The sequence below is a fragment of the Coregonus clupeaformis genome, chromosome 14 (genome assembly GCF_020615455.1).
Source record: "Coregonus clupeaformis isolate EN_2021a chromosome 14, ASM2061545v1, whole genome shotgun sequence".
Classification (NCBI taxonomy): Eukaryota; Metazoa; Chordata; class Actinopteri; order Salmoniformes; family Salmonidae; genus Coregonus; species Coregonus clupeaformis.
In genome coordinates, this window is record NC_059205.1 from 981,292 (window position 1) to 1,002,249 (window position 20,958).

General features: G+C 45.9%; 2 protein-coding genes and 1 long non-coding RNA gene across 5 annotated transcripts in view; 1 reads left to right on the forward strand and 2 right to left on the reverse strand.

Moving 5' to 3' along the window:
- Positions 1 to 3,581: 3,581 nt before the first annotated feature.
- Positions 3,582 to 7,591, forward strand: LOC121580584. The gene is made up of 5 exons (XM_041895545.1): positions 3,582 to 4,049; positions 4,150 to 4,175; positions 5,192 to 5,263; positions 5,496 to 5,566; positions 6,226 to 7,591. Exons 1-5 carry the CDS (start codon positions 3,875 to 3,877, stop codon positions 7,331 to 7,333), a joined length of 1,452 nt encoding a protein of 483 aa, XP_041751479.1. The 5' UTR covers positions 3,582 to 3,874; the 3' UTR covers positions 7,334 to 7,591.
- Positions 7,592 to 8,085: 494 nt separating this feature from the next.
- On the reverse strand, positions 8,086 to 10,863 carry LOC123492346. Its single transcript, XR_006661700.1, has 2 exons — positions 10,002 to 10,863; positions 8,086 to 9,356 (listed from the first exon to the last, which is right to left on the reverse strand). It is a non-coding gene; the product is annotated as an uncharacterized LOC123492346 (long non-coding RNA).
- A 27-nt stretch (positions 10,864 to 10,890) lies between these two features.
- The window catches only part of LOC121580583 (serine/threonine-protein kinase PRP4 homolog), a 35,227-nt gene continuing 25,159 nt past the window's right edge, over positions 10,891 to 20,958 (reverse strand). For all 3 annotated transcript variants that reach the window (XM_041895544.2, XM_041895543.2, XM_041895540.2), the window contains exons 12-15: positions 16,490 to 16,604; positions 15,891 to 16,042; positions 15,595 to 15,681; positions 10,891 to 12,231 (exon numbers count right to left, since the gene is read on the reverse strand). In XM_041895544.2, the coding sequence (XP_041751478.1) occupies positions 12,025 to 12,231; positions 15,595 to 15,681; positions 15,891 to 16,042; positions 16,490 to 16,604 (561 nt within the window). In that variant the 3' untranslated portion in view covers positions 10,891 to 12,024. The remainder of the gene's footprint in view (positions 12,232 to 15,594; positions 15,682 to 15,890; positions 16,043 to 16,489; positions 16,605 to 20,958) is intronic.

A 20,958-nucleotide genomic window follows, 5' to 3' on the forward strand; every position in this document is an offset into this window, starting at 1 on the left:
TTTTGGATCATTGTCTTGCTGCATGACCCAACTGCGCTTCAGCTTCAGCTCACAGACGGATGACCTGACATTCTCCTGTAGAAGACCATGGTGCTTGCCTACGGAGCTATGAGGGGAACGGCACCTCCGTACCTTCAGGCTCTGATCAGTCCCTACACCCAAACGAGGGCACTGCGTTCTTCCACCTCTGGCCTGCTGGCTCCCCTACCTCTGCGGAAGCATAGTTCCCGCTCAGCCCAGTCAAAACTGTTCGCTGCTCTGGCACCCCAATGGTGGAACAAGCTCCCTCACGACGCCAGGACAGCGGAGTCACTCACCACCTTCCGGAGACATTTGAAACCCCACCTCTTTAAGGAATACCTGGGATAGGATAAAGTAATCCTTCTACCCCCCCCTTTACTCCAACCCCCCCCCCAAAAACAAAAAAAACAAAAAAACAAAACAAAAAATAAATAAAAAATAATAAATAAAACATTGTAAAGTGGTTATCCCACTGGCTATAAGGTGAATGCACCTATTTGTAAGTCGCTCTGGATAAGAGCGTCTGCTAAATGACGTAAATGTAAATGTAAATGTAGAATTTTCTGATACAGAGCAGAATTCATGATTCTTTCTATTAAAGCAAGTCGTCCAGGTCCTGAGGCAGCAAAGCATCCCCAAACCATCACACTTCCACCACCATGCTTGACCGTTGGTATGAGGTTCTTACTGTGGAATGCAGTTTTGGTTTTAGCCAGGCATAATGGGACCCATGTTGTCCAAAAGGTAGACTCATCTGTCCATAGAACATTCTTCCAAGAGTCTTGATGATCATCCAGGTTTTTTTTGGCAAACTTTAGTAAATTCTTTGGATGACATGGGTCCCATGATGCCTGGCGAAAACCAAACACTGCATTCAATATCAAACATTCAGTATCAAAAACATACAAAAATAGAGAAAATCAGAAAAGGGGCAAATACTATTTCACGGCACTGTACGTATGTTTGACCATTTTCTGTTTAAGTATCATTGTGACTGATTGACATTTCTTTATTATTATAGACTCTAGAGAAATGCCAATCACTGTTATTTCTAGCAGACATTTAAAGAACAATTAGATCTTCTTGGTTTCAAGAGTGAACTTTCTAGAACATTTATTCAGTATCACCACTTCCTAAGTTACATTATGCACACAATGTGCTCAATTCAATCTGTATCGCTGAAGCGTCACAGATTGCGGCAGGTAGCTTAGTGGTTAAGAGCGTTGTGCCAGTAACCGAAAGGTCGCTGGTTCTAATCCCCGAGCTGACTAGGTGAAAAATCTGTCGATGTGCCCTTGAGCAAGGCACTTAACCCTAATTGCTCCTGTAAATCGCTCTGGATAAGAGCGTCTGCTAAATGACTAAAAAAATAATAATATATATATATATAAATAAATGTAAAGGTAATTTCCGTCACTGGAACATTGCCTTTCAATTTCAATCGAGCTATAATGCTGAACTACTGTGATATTCTGCGATACGGATTGAATTCAGCCCTCCAGCTAGTGCTTACTCTGCCCTTAAGGCCTTTGTGTGAGTTTACCTGACTGGAGAATAACTATTTGGTCAAAACGTGTTGCAGTATGCGTCCATCCTGCTGTAACGTCCTAATATGCTGATCTGCTCCTATATCTGTATATACAGTTGAAGTCGGAAGTTTACATACACCTTAGCCAAATACATTTAAACTCAGTTTTTCACAATTCCTGACATTTAATCCTAGTAAATATTCCCTGTCTTAGGTCAGTTAGGATCACCACTTTATTTTACGAATGGGAAATGTCAGAATAATAGTAGAGAGAATGATTTATTTCAGCTTTTATTTATTTCATCACATTCCCAGTGGTTCAGAAGTTTACATACACTCAATTAGTATTTGGTAGCATTGCCTTTAAATTGTTTAACTTGGGTCAAACCGTTGGGTAGCCTTCCACAAGCTTCCCACAATAAGTTGGGTGAATTTTGGCCCATTCCTCCTGACAGAGCTGGTGTAACTGAGTCAGGTTTGTAGGCCTCCTTGCTCGCACACGCTTTTTCAGTTCTGCCCACACATTTTCTATAGGATTGAGGTCAGGGCTTTGTGATGGCCACTCCAATACCTTGACTTTGCTGTGCTTAAGCCATTTTGCCACAACTTTGGAAGTATGCTTGGGGTCATTGTTCATTTGGAAGACCCATTTGCGACCAAGCTTTAACTTCCTGACTGATGTCTTGAGATGTTGCTTCAATATATCTGCATACATTTCTTTCCTCATGATGCCATCTATTTTGTGAAGTGCACCAGTCCTTCCTGCAGCAAATGTCCCCAACAGCATGATGCTGCCACCCCCGTGCTTCACGGTTGGGATGGTGTTCATTGGCTTGCAAGTGACCCCCTTTTTCCTCCAAACATAACGATGGTCATTATGGCCAAACAGTTCTATTTTTGTTTCATCAGACCAGAAGACATTTCTCCAAAAAGTACAATCTTTGTCCCCATGTGCAGTTGCAAACCGTAGTCTGGCATTTTTATGGCGGTTTTGGAGCAGTGGCTTCTTCCTTGCTGAGCGGCCTTTCAGGTTATGTCGAAATAGGACTCGTTTTACTGTGGATATAGATACTTTTGTACCTGTTTCCTCCAGCATCTTCACAAGGTCCTTTGCTGTTGTTCTGGGATTGATTTGCACTTTTCACACCAAAGTACCTTAATCTCTAGGAGACAGAACGCGTCTCCTTCCTGAGCGGTATGACGGCTGCGTGGTCCCATGGTGTTTATATTTGCGTACTATTGTTTGTACAGATGAACATGGTACCTTCAGGTGTTTGGAAATTGCTCCCAAGGATGAACCAGACTTGTGGAGGTCTACCATTTTTTTTCTGAGGTCTTGTCTGATTTCTTTCGATTTTCCCATGATGTCAAGCAAAGAGGCACTGAGTTTGAAGGTAGGCCTTGAAATACATCCACAGGAACACCTCCAATTGACTCAAATGATGTCAATTAGCCTATCAGAAGCTTCTAAAGTCATGACATCATTTTCTGGAATTTTCCAAGCTGTTTAAAGTCACAGTCAATTTAGTGTATGTAAACTTCTGACCCACTGGAATTATGATACAGTGGATTATAAGTGAAATAATCTGTCTGTAAACAATTGTTGGAAAAATTACTTGTGTCATCCGGAAAGTAGATGTCCTAACCGACTTGCCAAAACTATAGTTTGTTAACAAGAAATTTGTGGAGTGGTTGAAAAACGAGTTTTAATGACTCCAACCTGAGTGTATGTAAACTTCCGACTTCAACTGTATATAGTATATCTCCAGGCCCATCCCTCAGCTGTTTACCAAAACATAGGCAGGGTGTCCGCTTTGTTATAGTTTCAATTAAGGATTCTAGCTTCATTCATTTCAGATGAAAAACACAAATGTGAAAAAATGTATGGATAGGCTATTGCGTTTAGACACTAAACTATCTAGCACCAACGGGTTATAATCTATTTGAGGCGGGGTAAACAGGCGACATTCCTAGGACTGGGAAGTTCCCGTAGTTCATGTGTTACCATGGCTTCAGTCACCATTGTCGAATAGCTAGCTAATGGAGTACATTTCGATGTGCCATAGCCCATATCATGTTGTTGTAGAAGAGCTGTCATATGATCTTGTTGTAGAAGATATGTGTCGCATGACAGAAAGACCAACACAAATCTTAGATGATTTAAAATAACTTTTGGGTACGCGTTGTAACATTGTATCTTTCGGAAATACAAGTCAATATAGGTTATGTACGAGGAAAGAGAAAACGAATTCCTAGCTACAGGTAAAATATATGAATTGATCTACTGTAGCTAGCGTGCTGAAATGATAACGGAGAGAAAGAGGAATGTTTGATAAATGTCCGTGTCATGTGGATGTCCAAATATTAACCACGTCTGGAATCCAAGTTCCAACACCGGTTCACTGTAATGATCAAACGGCAAGAGTCAGACAAACGTCAACCCTCAACATGTCAACAGCTCGTAAGCACGGTTTAGCTGAGACGCATCTCTCGACGCCAGGTAGGCTAGCCTAGCATGTCTTTTTCTGAAATTATTATTTCCACCTGATTTATGCCGGTTTTAACTGAAATATTGCTCACATAACTTTAAATTTTTCTAGGAGCTGTATCTGGCCAAATACACCAGGTGAGTGACAAAACAGGCTCATCACACCGCTTTTTGAATAAAGCAAATTAAAAGGCAGTGTAAGCGTGTAACGTTAATCTTATATAATTAAATCTTCATTATGATTTGCATATTGAAAGTGTGCTAACAATTAGCCTAAAGGGTGCAAACTGGTTGCCAGTACTGAAAAAAGGTATTGGATGCTCCACAAACAATTAAATGAATCTCACAAATGTTTAGATCCAAATACCAATAAAGGTCTATTGACTGAAACGTTGGTGTGCTATCCAAGTTTGTGGAGCATCCAACATCAGTGTGCTGAACTTTCCATTTGATTTATATATTTGTTCTCTCTCCATGCACCTGTAAACACGAGCTGTTCGTAGCCAATGTATACTTTTCATTGACATTCTGGTAAAGGCTACCAAAAGAAAAACAAATTACGGCATCAATTCTTACTGAGTAATTACCATTTTACTATGTCATTATACCTACCATATAGGATAATTAAGTGCTACTAAAGTTTGATTACGGCTTCCCATAACCTAAATAGGTACAGTGCCTTGAGAAATTCACCCCTTGCACATTCAACTAATGGGGAAAAAGATCACATGGTTTAATTAGAGAGAAACTCATTGGAGACCTTAATTAAAACTTGTATAATACGTGTCTTTATTTAACATGTTTTTCTATTGCACTACGCAGCTCTCCAACCTTATCTAATGCTGATCTCATATGATCTCATATTTGGGCTTCCTGTAGCTCAATTGGTAGAGCATGGCGCTTGCAACGCCAGGGTTGTGGGTTCGATTCCCACGGGGGGCCAGTATGAAAAATGTATGCACTCACTAAAACTGTAAGTCGCTCTGGATAAGAGCATCTGCTAAATGACTTAAATGTTAAAGTAGGGCTTTATAAAAAATAATAATAATAAGAATGAATAGTTATTCGTTCTCAGATCTTGCCCCTGAATTCAAATGGACGAAGTCTACCAACTGCTTTATGATCAAAATGAATGAACCGTCTATTGCCCACAGGACTTCTATATCTCTCAGCTGATTCGTCAACTTGAGGACTTGGACATATCAAGTGGCATCAGAGCACAGAAGGTGATAACTGTAAACGTACTTACTATAGTTTAGAGCATTTAGATGTACAGCATGTATTGTAAGTCTAATCCATTTTACAGTTATGGATGTTTCCAGACAAGGAATTGTTACCGGTTGTGTGTGACCATTTCAACAAATCCCTTTGCCTTTAGTGTAGCGTTGTTTTTAATGCCTTTAATACAAATTACTTTAAAATTCATTTTAATACATTCATCTTTTATTTATTTTTTAGACATTTCCATCAACACTCAATTCAAGTATCTACCCGACCACCTGCTGTAGCCCATCAGAGTCTACATCAGTGTAAGTAGATCAAATATTTTTAAATGCCTGCTCACTACCCTACTCGGTGACAGCTGGGCTATTCACAGGCCGAATTAGATCTTCAGTGTGTCGGAATATTACCCTCTGGCTGCTCCACCACGACCGATGGTTCATTACCAGTCACCTGTATAGAAGACAATGGGATATTAAATAATGGGCCAGTCGTTACCTTGATGGAGGGCAAATCAATCAACAAATGTATGCCAGCCCGTCCGACAACAGTTGGCGTCATATTTCATCTGCCCGTCGCCAAAATACCTAACCTTATTATCGAATAGGTTTTCATTGGAATACATTAAAAAATTAAAAGCATTTTGTGCATCCAAACTCAAATAGTTTATTTCACCCCATTTCTTGACTATCAAAAAAGGAATATTCCACTCAAAATATACCCAAACATGATTTACCTTGGCTGTTGTCAATTCACTAGGACAGTTTTTAGGTAAACGTTTTGTTTAGATAGGCTACTTAAAAACGCCACATTTGGTTTTGTCAGGATTTTCCAAAGGTGTAAATTAAACACCTTTCAGGTTTATGGAGTTCGAAATTAAAAATAAATGTTTATGTAATTATTTAAATTATTCTATCAGATCGCCATACTACTTAGCCCTTTGCCATCTGTATGCCCTTATCTTTAGTCAGAGCCAGCCACAGAGAGCCCAGTTCAGGATGATCCACAGACGTCCAACAATCGACATCCATCATCTCAACAGCAGGCTACGGCACCGGAGATCCACCAAACATAGCCAAGGGGAGGGCCGGGACACGAGCTCGAGTGAGTCTCTGTTGAAAATCACACCTGTCCAGGTGGCTTACACTGCCAGTCCGAGGGACAGGAGAAGGAGCAATGGGGAGAGGAGGGTAAAGACATTCTACTGTTGGGGCCCAATGAATGACAGAGCAGGGCTTGGGTCAGGAACCAGCGCTGATGGCTCGAAGCGAAACGGTAGCAGCACACCGGCGGACATCCACTCTGACGCCAGCGATCTATCCGAACAAGAGAAAGGGGGCGCCCAGGCCCACGAGTGGGTCACGCCCGCAGTGGCGCTCCGGTTGAGGCCTGAACCTTTCGACCTGGACCATGACTTACACTTCCCGGCGTCGTCGGAGGCCCAGTCTCCATTTGCGGAGGTGCTCCCCGCACCTCTGGAAGTGCTGGATCTGACCCGGAGTCTGCCCAGCACGGCCGAGTGGGAAAGTCGCCAGAGCCTGCACATGCGAGAGCCTTCATTGGCTGCCATCGTAAGCAGACTATCTGAGATGGAGGATCTGCAGGCGGCCACAGTACAGCGAGAGCTGACCAAAACGGGCCGGTGTCGGCCGGCCACGGCCGTCAGCTTGACCAGGAGTACTTCTCGCTTGAGGAAAGCAGATTTTCCGGGATCCAAACCGGTATTTGTGCCAACTGGGGGGTATGGTTCAGTTGTGTCCAGTTTTACGGAACTGAGCCTGTCTCGCGACTCGCGCCCTAGGCAGACTTGTGCTCCTTACAAACAGAACCACATCAGGGTGGGCTCAAGGCCACATACGGTCGTTAAAAGGCCCTGTTCCAGCTCAGCCAAACTAAGCAGGACAGAGACCCTTGTCCAGGTCCAGTCTTGGGGTGAGGGATCGACACCAAAACCTACAGGTTGCACCAAAATCAGAAAAGCCAAAGCTAACAAGAAAGGCACATTGAGCTCCCACAGAGTGTCACCACCGAACTCTGCAAAGAAAACTAAAGCCAGGGACTTGAGAAAGGCTTAACAATTGGAGACTGGGATTACTCCGACTATACATTTAGGAAGATCAGCCTTTTCCTTTGACAGGGTGTTCCTGATCACTGCACAATGTTTTCAAAGTAGAACATGAGAGCCAAGTGAACCAGTGTACCAGTCAATGAACGTACAAAATATCTGGTTGGACCTTACCTGAACCCTTTGGTGTCATAATGATATACATTTACATTTTAGTCATTTAGCAGACGCTCTTATCCAGAGCGACTTACAGTTAGTGAGTGCATATATCATTTTTTCATTTTTCATACTGGCCCACCGTGGGAATCGAACCCACAACCCTGGCGTTGCAAACGCCATGCTCTACCAACTGAGCTACATCCCTGCCGGCCATTCCCTCCCCTACCCTGGACGACGCTGGGCCAATTGTGCGCCTCCCCATGTCAAAGTCAGGCAATGTTATCTACGTAGGTACTGGAAGCTAGTAGACTAGTGGGAATTAGCATGCCTAAATAACACTTTGTACAGGGTTCAAATTATACAGACTCTTTGGGGTGTCAACATCTTGACTATTTTGAGGGTGCCCACACTGATGTTTAAATTCTTATTATTTTAGCACCTCTTAAAATTCAAACCACGGTTGAGTCATGTTTGTTTTAAGTCAGTTGTCATAAGCAGACAGGCTAAGTCATTGTTTTTTGACATCTTGACATTATGGCAACGTGATTATGTGGGCTATGACAGCGTCCAAGTAAACTGTTACCAAAGACCTCAATCTTCAGATAGTCCGTGCCTATGTTTACTATAGTAATACACAAATGACAATGAACACAAGTTGTTACGTTCTCAATAGAGGACAGAATATGCATATTGATGTTATATCATAAGGAAACAGTGGTGTGCAGTCATTTGGGTTGGATGACATGAATAAAGTGAAGGATGTAGTCAAACGTGTTACATAACATTTAAAAAAAATACATTTCTGTTTGAACATTTTCTGAGAAATATCCACAGGGCTCATCGTTGAACATCTCCCTGGTTTCGAGTTTTACATGGGCACCAAAGCAGAAAGAGGAGACTGAGGGAACCAAGGCAGGGAAGAGAAGTTCCGACTTACCCTGAAAAACAAACACAAAATTGCAATGTTACCAGTGATAACATGAATCTGGCCATATTTCTCAATAACAAGAAAAAGTATTACCTTATTGTTGGTCACTTTGGCATAGACAGCCACATTAAAACTCAAGTTCAATCAAACTAATACAATTTATCATGATTGCCTTATACTTTCTCAGAATCCTTAAGCAAAACATTGAGTTCATGAACAAATCTCAAAAGTCTATAATGGGTCCAAAATCTCACCCAATGTGTCTAATACTGATTCATTATGGTAACAATGTGTCTAATACTGATTCATTATGGTAACAATGTGTCCAATACTGATTCATTATGGTAACAATGTGTCTAATACTGATTCATTATGGTAACAATGTGTCTAATACTGATTCATTATGGTAACAATGTGTCTAATACTGATTCATTATGGTAACAATGTGTCTAATACTGATTCATTATGGTAACAATGTGTCTAATACTGATTCATTATGGTAACAATGTGTCTAATACTGACTCATTATGATAACATTTGATAACTGAAGTAGATGCTGATAACATATTTGAAAATCAGCAAATCAGGTCATGACATCATGTCTACTCAAGATTGACTTTGCAAAATGACATCATACATGCCCCGTCTTCCTGCTTACAGACATCAACGACGGAATAAATAAAAAATCTGCCAAGACTGCCACATTTGCCTCTTCCTAATTTGCACCCTCCCTTGAGCCTTGCCCACATGGGGGAAAAGCCACAAGTGTCAGTCTCAGAAGATTTCAATACTGTTGTTGATTTCTGTATGCAGGAATTTGCCCCGCTTTGTATGATGATGTCATAGTGATGAGTCCGCCTTCACAAATACAGTAACTCTCTCTAAAAACAGAAACCTTTGTCCAGAGGTGGTTCCTTGCGAGACTCTTCTCTAAAAAGGGCTGCACCTAGAATATATAGAGAACAAGTATCTTGGTTCAACTTTGACAATACAAGTCAAGCTACCTGACACCTTGTGGCAATCTGGAACCAGTTTAGAGCCATATGAGTAACCAAACACAGTCGGGTACATAGGCAGCTTGGAATGACACTTTGTTAACCATAAAAGTGTCTGTCATGTGTAGACAAATACCAAGGATTAAGCCTTAACATCTTGTGAGCGCACATGTTTGGAACCACTACTTTTTAATGGTTGAGTGTCTATGATAAAGGCCTTCAAGAAAACAGTAAGCGAAATTAATTCCCCATATTGTCTTTTACATCACCCCCCAGTGTTGTTGTTGGCTTTTAGTATCTAATAAAAAGCATGAGCACACCCAGAGAAAATTATTTTGTGTAGAGGTGCTGACTATTGGCGAATTAACTGTAAGCTATAAAAATAAATAGTCGCACACTCTCTCTCTCTCTCTCTCTCTATATACACATATACATACTCACAGCAATTTATTGGGCGTTTTACCCAATAAATTGCTGTGAGTATTATATATATATATATATATATATATATATATATATATATATATATATAGAGAGTGTGCGACTATTTTTATAGCTTACGGCGTTTAGTATCTACACATGCCATCATAAATGACCTTGATAAGTGGCCTTGTGGAGGTCTTGTCTCTCTGAAAGTGGAGCCCAGGCTGGAGGTGCTGGACTGTCTCGCTCTCAGCCACCACAGGAAACATCATTGTGGGGGGGAAAAAACAGCACAAACATCAGCGTCAGTGAAACAGCACACAAAAATGATGTTGTCTTCTGCTCCTTTGGTTTGAACTAAATCTAGCATGTAAGGGCCGAATCCTAACTTTAAAGATCTGTACGCGTCAAGTTAGGCTCACAGATCTCCAAGTTAGGATTTCAGCCTAACAGCTGCTGAACACCAAAAGTATTCTTAGTTTAGGTTTTTGGTGGATTAGCTTTAAAAAAAGAACGCATTTCAGTTCATGGTTGACACTTTAAGGGGCCTGAACATTGGCATGTGTATGTATGGAAGACATTCATGGAAAAGGCATACATACTACATTAGCTACTCATTTAGGCTGTTTTATTTCTGTTATAAGAACATCATAATATATATATATATATATATATATAGAACATCAAATAAAGTAGAGGCAATTACCGCTCATAACAAAGCAGACTCAAAGCTCAGAGCAGGAATATCCCTGTATCAAAAGACAACATGGTCATACAAACATGAAAACCAATGATAGATAGCAGAGGGAAACAAAACACTTAAATATCCTTTTTTTTTTTTTAGAGAACACACCTAAAACAATTGCAACACATGGTTTTTGTATACGTAGCAAGACTGCTATCCTCACAGTTTCTAACATCGTAAAGGGAACGCAGGGAAAACAAAAAAAAAAGGTACTCATTACAGTAGAGCAAATCAAATGTACCTGTTCCATTTACAGAAGCACACTGAAGGTGATAGCTTGTTGGATAACCCCCCCCCCCCCCTCCCTCCCTCCCCGACCCAACTTCCTCTCCACAATTTGGATGCGTGACTGATCTTTGCCATAGTGATTTGTTTTAGGTTATATAGGTTTATATAGGTTTATTTTAGAACCCATGGTTTCTTGACATGTAAGAGATTAAGGTAAACCATGTCTACAGGGGGATCTGGCTAAAACAATGTGTAATAAAAAATAAAAATAAATAAACATGAGGTAATAACAAGTTGATGGGTTTTGTTTTTTCTAGGAGGAGGAGGGGGGTAGCTTACCTTCAATGTACTGAAAGTGGTATACAACCTGCTTTAAAACATGAGGAGGGACCATCCCTGCAGGGGTGCTCAAGTAGAACCCAAGGACCCCCAACCGTTTGGGTTTTCGGCACTGACAGACCTACAGGCAGCAGCAGAACGGGCATGCGGACCAGGGCCTGCACAGACACACCAGGATGTGGGGACAGGGTGGGTGGGGGGAGCGCTCGGGGCTTTCAATACCTGGAGGAGATGTGGATATAGACATCATTTATGCTGGCCCTGCACCACATCAACATGTAACAGTAAGTCAAAAGGAGCTGCCAAGGTTGCAGGAGTTTAGTCTACTCACTGTACAAATATCCCATTCAAAAAAAGGTTAAAGGGCATTGGGTTACCCTCTCTGTGCTTGTCACAGCCTTGGCAACTCACAAATGACCGTTAACCCCAAAAACCCTTCCCAACAATCAGTATAAAAAAAATGTGTACTAACCCTAACCCTTCCCTACAATCAAAATTAACATTTTTACAGCAAAAATTATCTTCCACCTTCAGTCACCTGCAAGGGGCCAATCAAAAACTGAAGATCTGAGTGGATGAAAGTCCAACTCGAGTGGCTTACTGTCCATGAGATAGAGGGCTTATAATGAGACAGAACTCTCTTGACTTGCAGAGAGGCTGAGCCTGAACACATGTTGTGCAGCAGACATGAGCCCTACTACGGTTATATAATACAATCCACAAGGTCGATGAAAAATGGGAGAGTGTGTGTGTGTGTGTGTGTGTGTGAGTGCCAGCTCAAATAAATCAATTTCTTGGCCTGGGATGGGATCCAACCATAGTCAAACTAAGAACTCAGTACTGGTTGCTGCAATCAATGTGTGACTGTGTACAGAAGGAAGCGGTCAGAAGATCTTCTCCTGGATGTAGGGGTGCTGCAGGGCCTGGTTGATGCTGATCCTCTTGGCCGGGTCCAGCATCAGGGTCTGGTCCAGCAGGTCCTTGAGCTGGGCCACCTTCTTGCGCTGGTCCTCGGGCAGACGCTGACTGCCCACCATGTCAGCTAGCAGCTCCTTAGTGGGGTTGATGGTGCTCATCACTGTTACCTTCTCCTGTGGATGGGTGGGACAGAAAAAGAACAGGAGGGGGAGATCGAGGGAGGGCAGGAGGGAGAGGGAGAGAGAGAGAGAGAGAGAGAAAGATAGAGAAGGACAAACGGAACAGATAGGGGTGTGGGAGTTGGGTGGGGCGGGGCGGGGCGGGGCAAGAGATCAGAGTCAAGTAAGAACAGTGTGGGAGGAAAACAAACGGTTTTAAAAAGACAGAGAAAATAAAGGAATGAGGAAAACAAAGATGGTAGAGAGAAAATTAGAGAAACGGGGGGGTGGGGGGGATTGTAATAGGAGGAAAAGGAGAATGAAGAGGGAGAGAAAAAGGGAAATGTGGAAAAGGAGTAAGAGGACAGAAGGCAAAAGTTTTGAGGCAAGCAACACTGAAGCATACATGAGAGCATCAGCTGTTCCGGATGACTGTGATCACGCTCTCTGTTGCAGAGTAAAACCTTTAAGCAGGTCAACATTCACAAGGCCGCAGGGCAAGACGGATTACCAGGACGTGTACTCTGAGCATGCGCTGACCAACTGGCAAGTGTCTTCAGACATTTTCAACATGTCCCTGACTGAGTCTGTAAAACCAACATGCTTCAAGCAGACCACCATAGTCCCTGTGCCCAAGAACACTAAGATAACCTGCCTAAATGACTACCGACCCGTAGCACTCACGTCTGTAGCCATGAAGTGCTTTGAAAGGCAGTTCATGGCTCACGTCAACACCATTATCCCAGAAACCCTAGACCCACTCCAATTTGCATACCGCCCCAACAGATCCACAGATGATGCAATCACTATTGCACTCCACACTGCCTTTCCCACCTGGACAAGAGGAACACCTACGTGAGAACGCTATTCATTGACTACAGCTCAGCGTTCAACACCATAGTGCCCTCAAAGCTCATCACTAAGCTAAGGACCCTGGGACTAAACACCTCCCTCTGCAACTGGAACCTGGACTTCCTGACGGGCCGCCCCCAGGTGCTAAGGGTAGGTAACAACACATCTGCCACGCTGATCCTTAACACAGGGGCCCCTCAGGGGTGCGTGCTCAGTCCCCTCCTGTACTCCCTGTTCACCCATGACTGCAAGGCAAGGCACGACTCCAACACCATCATTAAGTTTGCCGACGACACAACAGTGGTAGGCCTGATCACCGACAACGATGAGACAGCCTATAGGGAGGAGGTCAGAGACCTGGCCGTGTGGTGCCAGGATAACAACTTCTCCCTCAACATGACCAAGACAAAGGAGATGATTGTGGACTACAGGAAAAAAGAGAGGACTGAGCACGTCCCCATTCTCATCGACGGGGCTGTAGTGGAACAGGTTGAGAGCTTCAAGTTCCTTGGTGTCCACATCACCAACGAACTATCATGGTCCAAACAAACCAAGACAGTCGTGAAGAAGGTACGACAAAGCCTATTCCCCCTCAGGAGACTGAAAATATTTGGCATGGGTCCTCAGATCCTCAAAAAGTTATACAGCTGCACCATCGAGAGCATCCTGACTTGTTGCATCACCACCTGGTACGGCAACTGCTCGGCCTCCGACTGCAAGGCACTAGAGAGGGTAGTGCGTACGGCCCAGTACATCACTGGGGCCAAGCTTCCTGCCATCCTGGACCTCTATACCAGGCGGTGTCAGAGGAAGGCCCTAAAAATGGTCAAACACTTCAGCCACCCTAGTCATAGACTTTTCTCTCTGCTACCGCATGGCAAGCGGTACCGGAGCGCCAAGTCTAGGTCTAAAAGGCTTCTTAACTGCTTCTACCCCCAAGCCATAAGACTCCTGAACAGCTAATCATGGCTACCCGGACTATTTGCATTGCCCCACCCCCATCTAATAAGCTGCTGCTACTCTGTTTATTATTTATGCATAGTCACTAACTCTACCCACATGTACATATTACCTCGACAAACCAGTGCCCCTGCACATAGACTCTGTACCGGTACCCCCTGTATATAGCCTCCCTACTGTTATTTTATTTTACTGCTGCTCTTTAATTATTTGCTATTTTTTACCTAACACTTTTTTTTTTTTTCTATTCTTAAAAACTGCATTGTTGGTTAAGGGCTTGTAAGTAAGCATTTCACTGTGAGGTCTACACCTGTTGTATTCGGCGCATGTGGCAAATAAAATTTGATACCATAGAGACGCTAAGCTGCTAGCCATCAAGCTAACGAAGTTGGTACCAGATGAGTTTTGCAATGGAGCCCTGTTTGACTGGAGAACTAAATGAACGGTTCCAGCGCTGTATCTATTATGCTTTGTTTCGGGACAAACCGGATCACTCAGAGTTCCAATGCGGCAATTGTTAACTTACAGAGGATTATAGCCTTGAGGTGGCTTCCTTCATTACGCAGGTCGCCAGCCTACGTAAGAAACTGGGGAAAAATGCAGAGTGGAATGTTAACATTTTCTACGCCGGTGGCTGGACGGCGTTCGCGCTTGTTGGATGCATCTCCGCCTTGTCGTTTGTCGTTATCCGACTGGCCGGTGTTGCCCGGAGCTACACCATCTGATAGTGCCGTCGAAGGAGCACAGCATGAGGAGAAAGGCAATCAACGATGGTCGCATGTCACGAGCCGTGGAAGCCGAAGACAGCGACCTCCCGCAAAGCAGTCTACACTCCCAACGAGAGGCCCGGAGCGGGATACAAACAACGAATAGTTTCGCCGTCCTGGAGCCTGATCTTCCTGCACCTTCGTCACTGGGGGTGTCTGTGTCTGCGGCCGCGGTGCCTACTCCTACGATTTCGAAGTCGACAACCTTCCGTCCCTGCTCTGGATCGAGCGGGCCTTCTCCATCTGTCGGAGGCCTGCATCCTGTGAAGGGTGGGAGGATTTTCCTTGTCCTTCTCGCCAGCTGTGATTTTGGGCAGCTCCATGGTAAGAAATGTGACCGTTCCTGGTGCAAAAACAATGTCCTATCCCGGAGCTCGAGTAAATGACATTACTAAGCTGCTCCCGAATGTACTACGCCAGGATATGGACATCAATTCTATCGTAGTCCATGTGGGTTTTAATGACATTATGAAGGGCAGCTCTGAACAGTTGAAACTGGATTTTAAAGAGCTGATTGACTCTCTGCTAGACACTAACAAAAAACCCATCATATCTGGCCCTGTGCCCTCTCTGAATCGTGGCATTGAACGCTTCAGCAGGATTCTTGCTCTTCACAACTGGCTACGTGATTATTGCAGCTCAATGGGGTGTAACTTTTGTTGACAATTCCGATACCTTTTGGAAACAAAACACGTTTTATAAAGGAGGATGGGATCCACCCAAATAATTTGGGTTCCTGGGGGGTATTCATGTTAACATTCCCACTCAGACAATATGAGAGAAAACAACAACCTCCTACCCTTTCAGTAACTCGGTCTACTTCGGTGTACAGGAAGTTGAGGTTCTGGTCAAAGTGCTGGTCCTTGAACACACCTTTCCTGATCATCTGTGGAGGGGTAGAAAGAAAACAGTTGGGGTCAATTCCATTTCAAATTATTCCATTCAGGAAATAACCAGAAACTCAGATTTTAGATTCCTCAGATTTTTCTTGAATTGGAAATTCAGTAACACTTCTGAATAAATCGGTTTTCTGCTGTAAATATCCATTAGTATGGTGAAGGGAGTGTTTCTGTGGTTGGTGGTTTTTGGTCTCACCTTGTTAGGCATCTTGCCCTTGAGGTCCATGGCGAGCTTAATCATGTGGTTGTTGGTTTTCCCTGGGAAAAGGATCTTACCCGTGTACAGCTCATACAGAGTGCAGCCAACAGACCACATGTCGATCCCGTAGTCGTAAGGCTTCCCGATGACTGCAAGGACAGATACAGGCTTTAGGGGACTTGGACAAACTATGGCAAATTAGTATGTTTGATGAGCGTTGTGTTCATAAGGGCACAACATTTCAAAAAGTTTCAAAATTTACACAAAAAAAAGAAAAAAGAAAAAGAAAAAGGTAGTCCCTCCCTATTTTACTCAGTTTTTCTTCAGTTTGGTGCTAAACACGACAGTTGAACATTTTCCCTAAAAGTTAGGACCTACAGCAGCGGTCACCAACTGGTTGTGGAGAGCTACTGGATCCACTAACTCAACTAATCAAGGACTTGATGAGCAGGTGATTAGTTAAATATAGCTGGGCTGGAGAAAAAGCCTCAACCCAGTATAGCAGCTCTCCAGGTCAAGGGTTGGTGATAAAAAGGAGAGAGTGACAGGATTTTTTAAAAAAAAAGAACAGAACACAGAAGAGAAGAGAGTCTCACTAATCTCAGGCGCCCTGTAGAATCGGCTGACCAGGTAGGGAGTGATGTCATTCTCCGCCACGTGCGACGCCGAACCAAAGTCACAGAGCTTGAGGATGGTTTTCGACTCGTTCACCTGTTGAAAACAAACCAATAAATAAAAATAAAAATATATGCCACTTGACCTATATAAAACTCCAGCCAACATGTTGAAAAAGGTCAAAGGTGACACCCAATATCTCCCAGCATTCCCTTTTCACCAATTTAATTTATTGGAGAGATCAAGCACAATGACAATTGACTTGCAATCAAAAGTAGAACTGAGAGGCAGAATTGAATAATCGTATTTTACCATTACGTCACCGTGGAAAAGAGCGCTACGTGCTACTGTCAACCGGTAGATAACTAGTCAGCATCTAGTTATTTAATGGTTAATTAGCAAGTGAGATGACTCCGCGGTAAACTTAAGTCTTAGGCAAGTGATAAAACATGAACATATGCATTTTAGAGAGAGTCAGAGGATTGGCATTGTATAATGGTCATCTCTATGCTAGTTAGCCGTGTTTACCCCCGTCAAACAGCACATTGTTCACACTGGGTGGGTTCAATTAAGACTGAACCGAGGTGCACTGGGATACAGCCCGTCACGTGACCGGGCAAACCTGGTAAGGGTAGAGCGCCCTGCTCAAAAGTAACAGTTATCTCCGCAAGCGGGTCTTAATACCAACAAGGCATCATATCGTGATGATCGTTCGGAAACATACAACCTGCTTTAAAAACATGTATTTTCCATTAAAAAGTTTGTTAAAATTTTCACTTTCACTGTGACTGTGCTTAGTGAAATAGGGTTATTGGTGCTCTCTGGGGGCTACGGTGGGTTAGAGGTGACTGTCTCTCTGGGGGCTACGGTGGGTTAGAGGTGACTGTCTCTCTGGGGGCTACGGTGGGTTAGAGGTGACTGTCTCTCTGGGGGCTACGGTGGGTTAGAGGTGACTGTCTCTCTGGGGGGCTACGGTGGGTTAGAGGTGACTGTCTCTCTGGGGGCTACGGTGGGTTAGAGGTGACTGTCTCTCTGGGGGCTACGGTGGGTTAGAGGTGACTGTCTCTCTGGGGGCTACGGTGGGTTAGAGGTGACTGAGTCTCTCTGGGGGCTACGGTGGGTTAGAGGTGACTGAGTCTCTCTGGGGGCTACGGTGGGTTAGAGGTGACTGAGTCTCTCTGGGGGCTACGGTGGGTTAGAGGTGATTGAGTCTCTCTGGTGGCTACGGTGGGTTAGAGGTGACCGGTCTCTCTGGTGGCTACGGTGGGTTAGAGGTGACTGAGTCTCTCTGGGGGCTACGGTGGGTTAGAGGTGACTGAGTCTCTGGGGGCTACGGTGGGTTAGAGGTGACTGTCTCTCTGGGGGCTACGGTGGGTTAGAGGTGACTGAGTCTCTGGGGGGCTACGGTGGGTTAGAGGTGACTAGTCTCTCTGGGGGGCTACGGTGGGTTAGAGGTGACTGAGTCTCTCTGGGGGCTACGGTGGGTTAGAGGTGACTGGTCTCTCTGGGGGGCTACGGTGGGTTAGAGGTGACTGAGTCTCTCTGGGGGCTACGGTGGGTTAGAGGTGACTGTCTCTCTGGGGGGCTACGGTGGGTTAGAGGTGACTGAGTCTCTCTGGTGGGCTACGGTGGGTTAGAGGTGACTGAGTCTCTCTGGGGGCTACGGTGGGTTAGAGGTGACTGTCTCTCTGGGGGCTACGGTGGGTTAGAGGTGACTGAGTCTCTCTGGGGGCTACGGTGGGTTAGAGGTGACTGAGTCTCTCTGGGGGCTACGGTGGGTTAGAGGTGACTGTTTCTCTGGGGGCTACGGTGGGTTAGAGGTGACTGTCTCTTGGGCTAAGGTGGGTTAGAGGTGACTGTCTCTCTGGGGGCTACGGTGGGTTAGAGGTGACTGTCTCTCTGGGGGCTACGGTGGGTTAGAGGTGACTGTTTCTCTGGGGGCTACGGTGGGTTAGATGTGACTGAGTCTCTGGGGGCTACGGTGGGTTAGAGGTGACTGTCTCTTGGGCTACGGTGGGTTAGAGGTGACTGAGTCTCTCTGGGGGCTACGGTGGGTTAGAGGTGACTGAGTCTCTCTGGGGGCTACGGTGGGTTAGAGGTGACTGAGTCTCTCTGGGGGCTACGGTGGGTTAGAGGTGACTGTCTCTCTGGGGGCTACGGTGGGTTAGAGGTGACTGAGTCTCTCTAGGGGGCTACGGTGGGTTAGAGGTGACTGTCTCTCTGGGGGGCTACGGTGGGTTAGAGGTGACTGTCTCTCTGGGGGCTACGGTGGGTTAGAGGTGACTGTCTCTCTGGGGGCTACGGTGGGTTAGAGGTGACTGAGTCTCTCTGGGGGCTACGGTGGGTTAGAGGTGACTGTGTCTCTCTGGGGGCTACGGTGGGTTAGAGGTGACTGAGTCTCTCTGGGGGGCTACGGTGGGTTAGAGGTGACTGAGTCTCTCTGGGGGCTACGGTGGGTTAGAGGTGACTGAGTCTCTCTGGGGGGCTACGGTGGGTTAGAGGTGACTGAGTCTCTCTGGGGGCTACGGTGGGTTAGAGGTGACTGAGTCTCTCTGGGGGCTACGGTGGGTTAGAGGTGACTGTCTCTCTGGGGGGCTACGGTGGGTTAGAGGTGACTGTCTCTCTGGGGGGCTACGGTGGGTTAGATGTGACTGTCTCTCTGGGGGGCTACGGTGGGTTAGAGGTGACTGAGTCTCTCTGGGGGCTACGGTGGGTTAGAGGTGACTGAGTCTCTCTGGGTGGCTACGGTGGGTTAGAGGTGACTGTCTCTCTGGGGGCTACGGTGGGTTAGAGGTGACTGAGTCTCTCTGGGGGCTACGGTGGGTTAGAGGTGACAGTCTCTCTGGGGGCTACGGTGGGTTAGAGGTGACTGAGTCTCTCTGGGGGGCTACGGTGGGTTAGAGGTGACTGAGTCTCTCTGGGGGCTACGGTGGGTTAGAGGTGACTGAGTCTCTGGGGGCTACGGTGGGTTAGAGGTGACTGAGTCTCTCTGGGGGCTACGGTGGGTTAGAGGTGACTGAGTCTCTCTGGGGGGCTACGGTGGGTTAGAGGTGACTGTCTCTCTGGGGGGCTACGGTGGGTTAGAGGTGACTGTCTCTCTGGGGGGCTACGGTGGGTTAGAGGTGACTGTCTCTCTGGGGGGCTACGGTGGGTTAGAGGTGACTGTCTCTCTGGGGGGCTACGGTGGGTTAGAGGTGACTGTCTCTCTGGGGGCTACGGTGGGTTAGAGGTGACTGTCTCTCTGGGGGCTACGGTGGGTTAGAGGTGACTGTCTCTCTGGGGGCTACGGTGGGTTAGAGGTGAATGTCTCTCTGGGGGCTACGGTGGGTTAGAGGTGACTGTCTCTCTGGGGGCTACGGTGGGTTAGATGTGACTGAGTCTCTGGGGGGCTACGGTGGGTTAGAGGTGACTGTCTCTCTGGGGGGCTACGGTGGGTTAGAGGTGACTGTCTCTCTGGGGGCTACGGTGGGTTAGAGGTGACTGAGTCTCTCTGGGGGCTACGGTGGGTTAGAGGTGACTGAGTCTCTCTGGTGGGCTACGGTGGGTTAGAGGTGACTGAGTCTCTCTGGGGGCTACGGTGGGTTAGGAGGTGACTGTCTCTCTGGGGGCTACGGTGGGTTAGAGGTGACTGTCTCTCTGGGGGCTACGGTGGGTTAGAGGTGACTGAGTCTCTCTGGGGGCTACGGTGGGTTAGAGGTGACTGTCTCTCTGGGGGCTACGGTGGGTTAGAGGTGACTGTCTCTCTGGGGGCTACGGTGGGTTAGATGTGACTGAGTCTCTCTGGTGGCTACGGTGGGTTAGATGTGACTGAGTCTCTCTGGGGGCTACGGTGGGTTAGAGGTGACTGAGTCTCTCTGGTGGCTACGGTGGGTTAGAGGTGACTGAGTCTCTCTGGTGGCTACGGTGGGTTAGAGGTGACTGTCTCTCTGGGGGCTACGGTGGGTTAGAGGTGACTGTCTCTCTGGGGGCTACGGTGGGTTAGAGGTGACTGTCTCTTGGGCTACGGTGGGTTAGAGGTGACTGTTTCTCTGGGGGCTACGGTGGGTTAGATGTGACTGAGTCTCTGGGGGCTACGGTGGGTTAGAGGTGACTGTCTCTTGGGCTACGGTGGGTTAGAGGTGACTGTCTCTCTAGGGGCTACGGTGGGTTAGAGGTGACTGAGTCTCTCTGGGGGCTACGGTGGGTTAGAGGTGACTGAGTCTCTCTGGGGGCTACGGTGGGTTAGAGGTGACTGAGTCTCTCTGGGGGGCTACGGTGGGTTAGAGGTGACTGGTCTCTCTGGGGGCTACGGTGGGTTAGAGGTGACTGTGTCTCTCTGGTGGCTACGGTGGGTTAGAGGTGACTGTCTCTCTGGGGGCTACGGTGGGTTAGAGGTGACTGTCTCTCTGGGGGCTACGGTGGGTTAGAGGTGACTGTTTCTCTGGGGGCTACGGTGGGTTAGATGTGACTG

Bases quoted from the DNA above. Each gene is read 5' to 3' on its own strand.
- LOC121580584 (XM_041895545.1), top strand. From the start codon at position 3,875: ATGTTTGATAAATGTCCGTGTCATGTGGATGTCCAAATATTAACCACG. The intron at 4,176-5,191 runs GTGAGTGACAAA...TATTGCCCACAG, and splicing joins TATCTGGCCAAATACACCAG to GACTTCTATATCTCTCAGCT. The intron at 5,264-5,495 runs GTGATAACTGTA...TTTATTTTTTAG, and splicing joins GTGGCATCAGAGCACAGAAG to ACATTTCCATCAACACTCAA.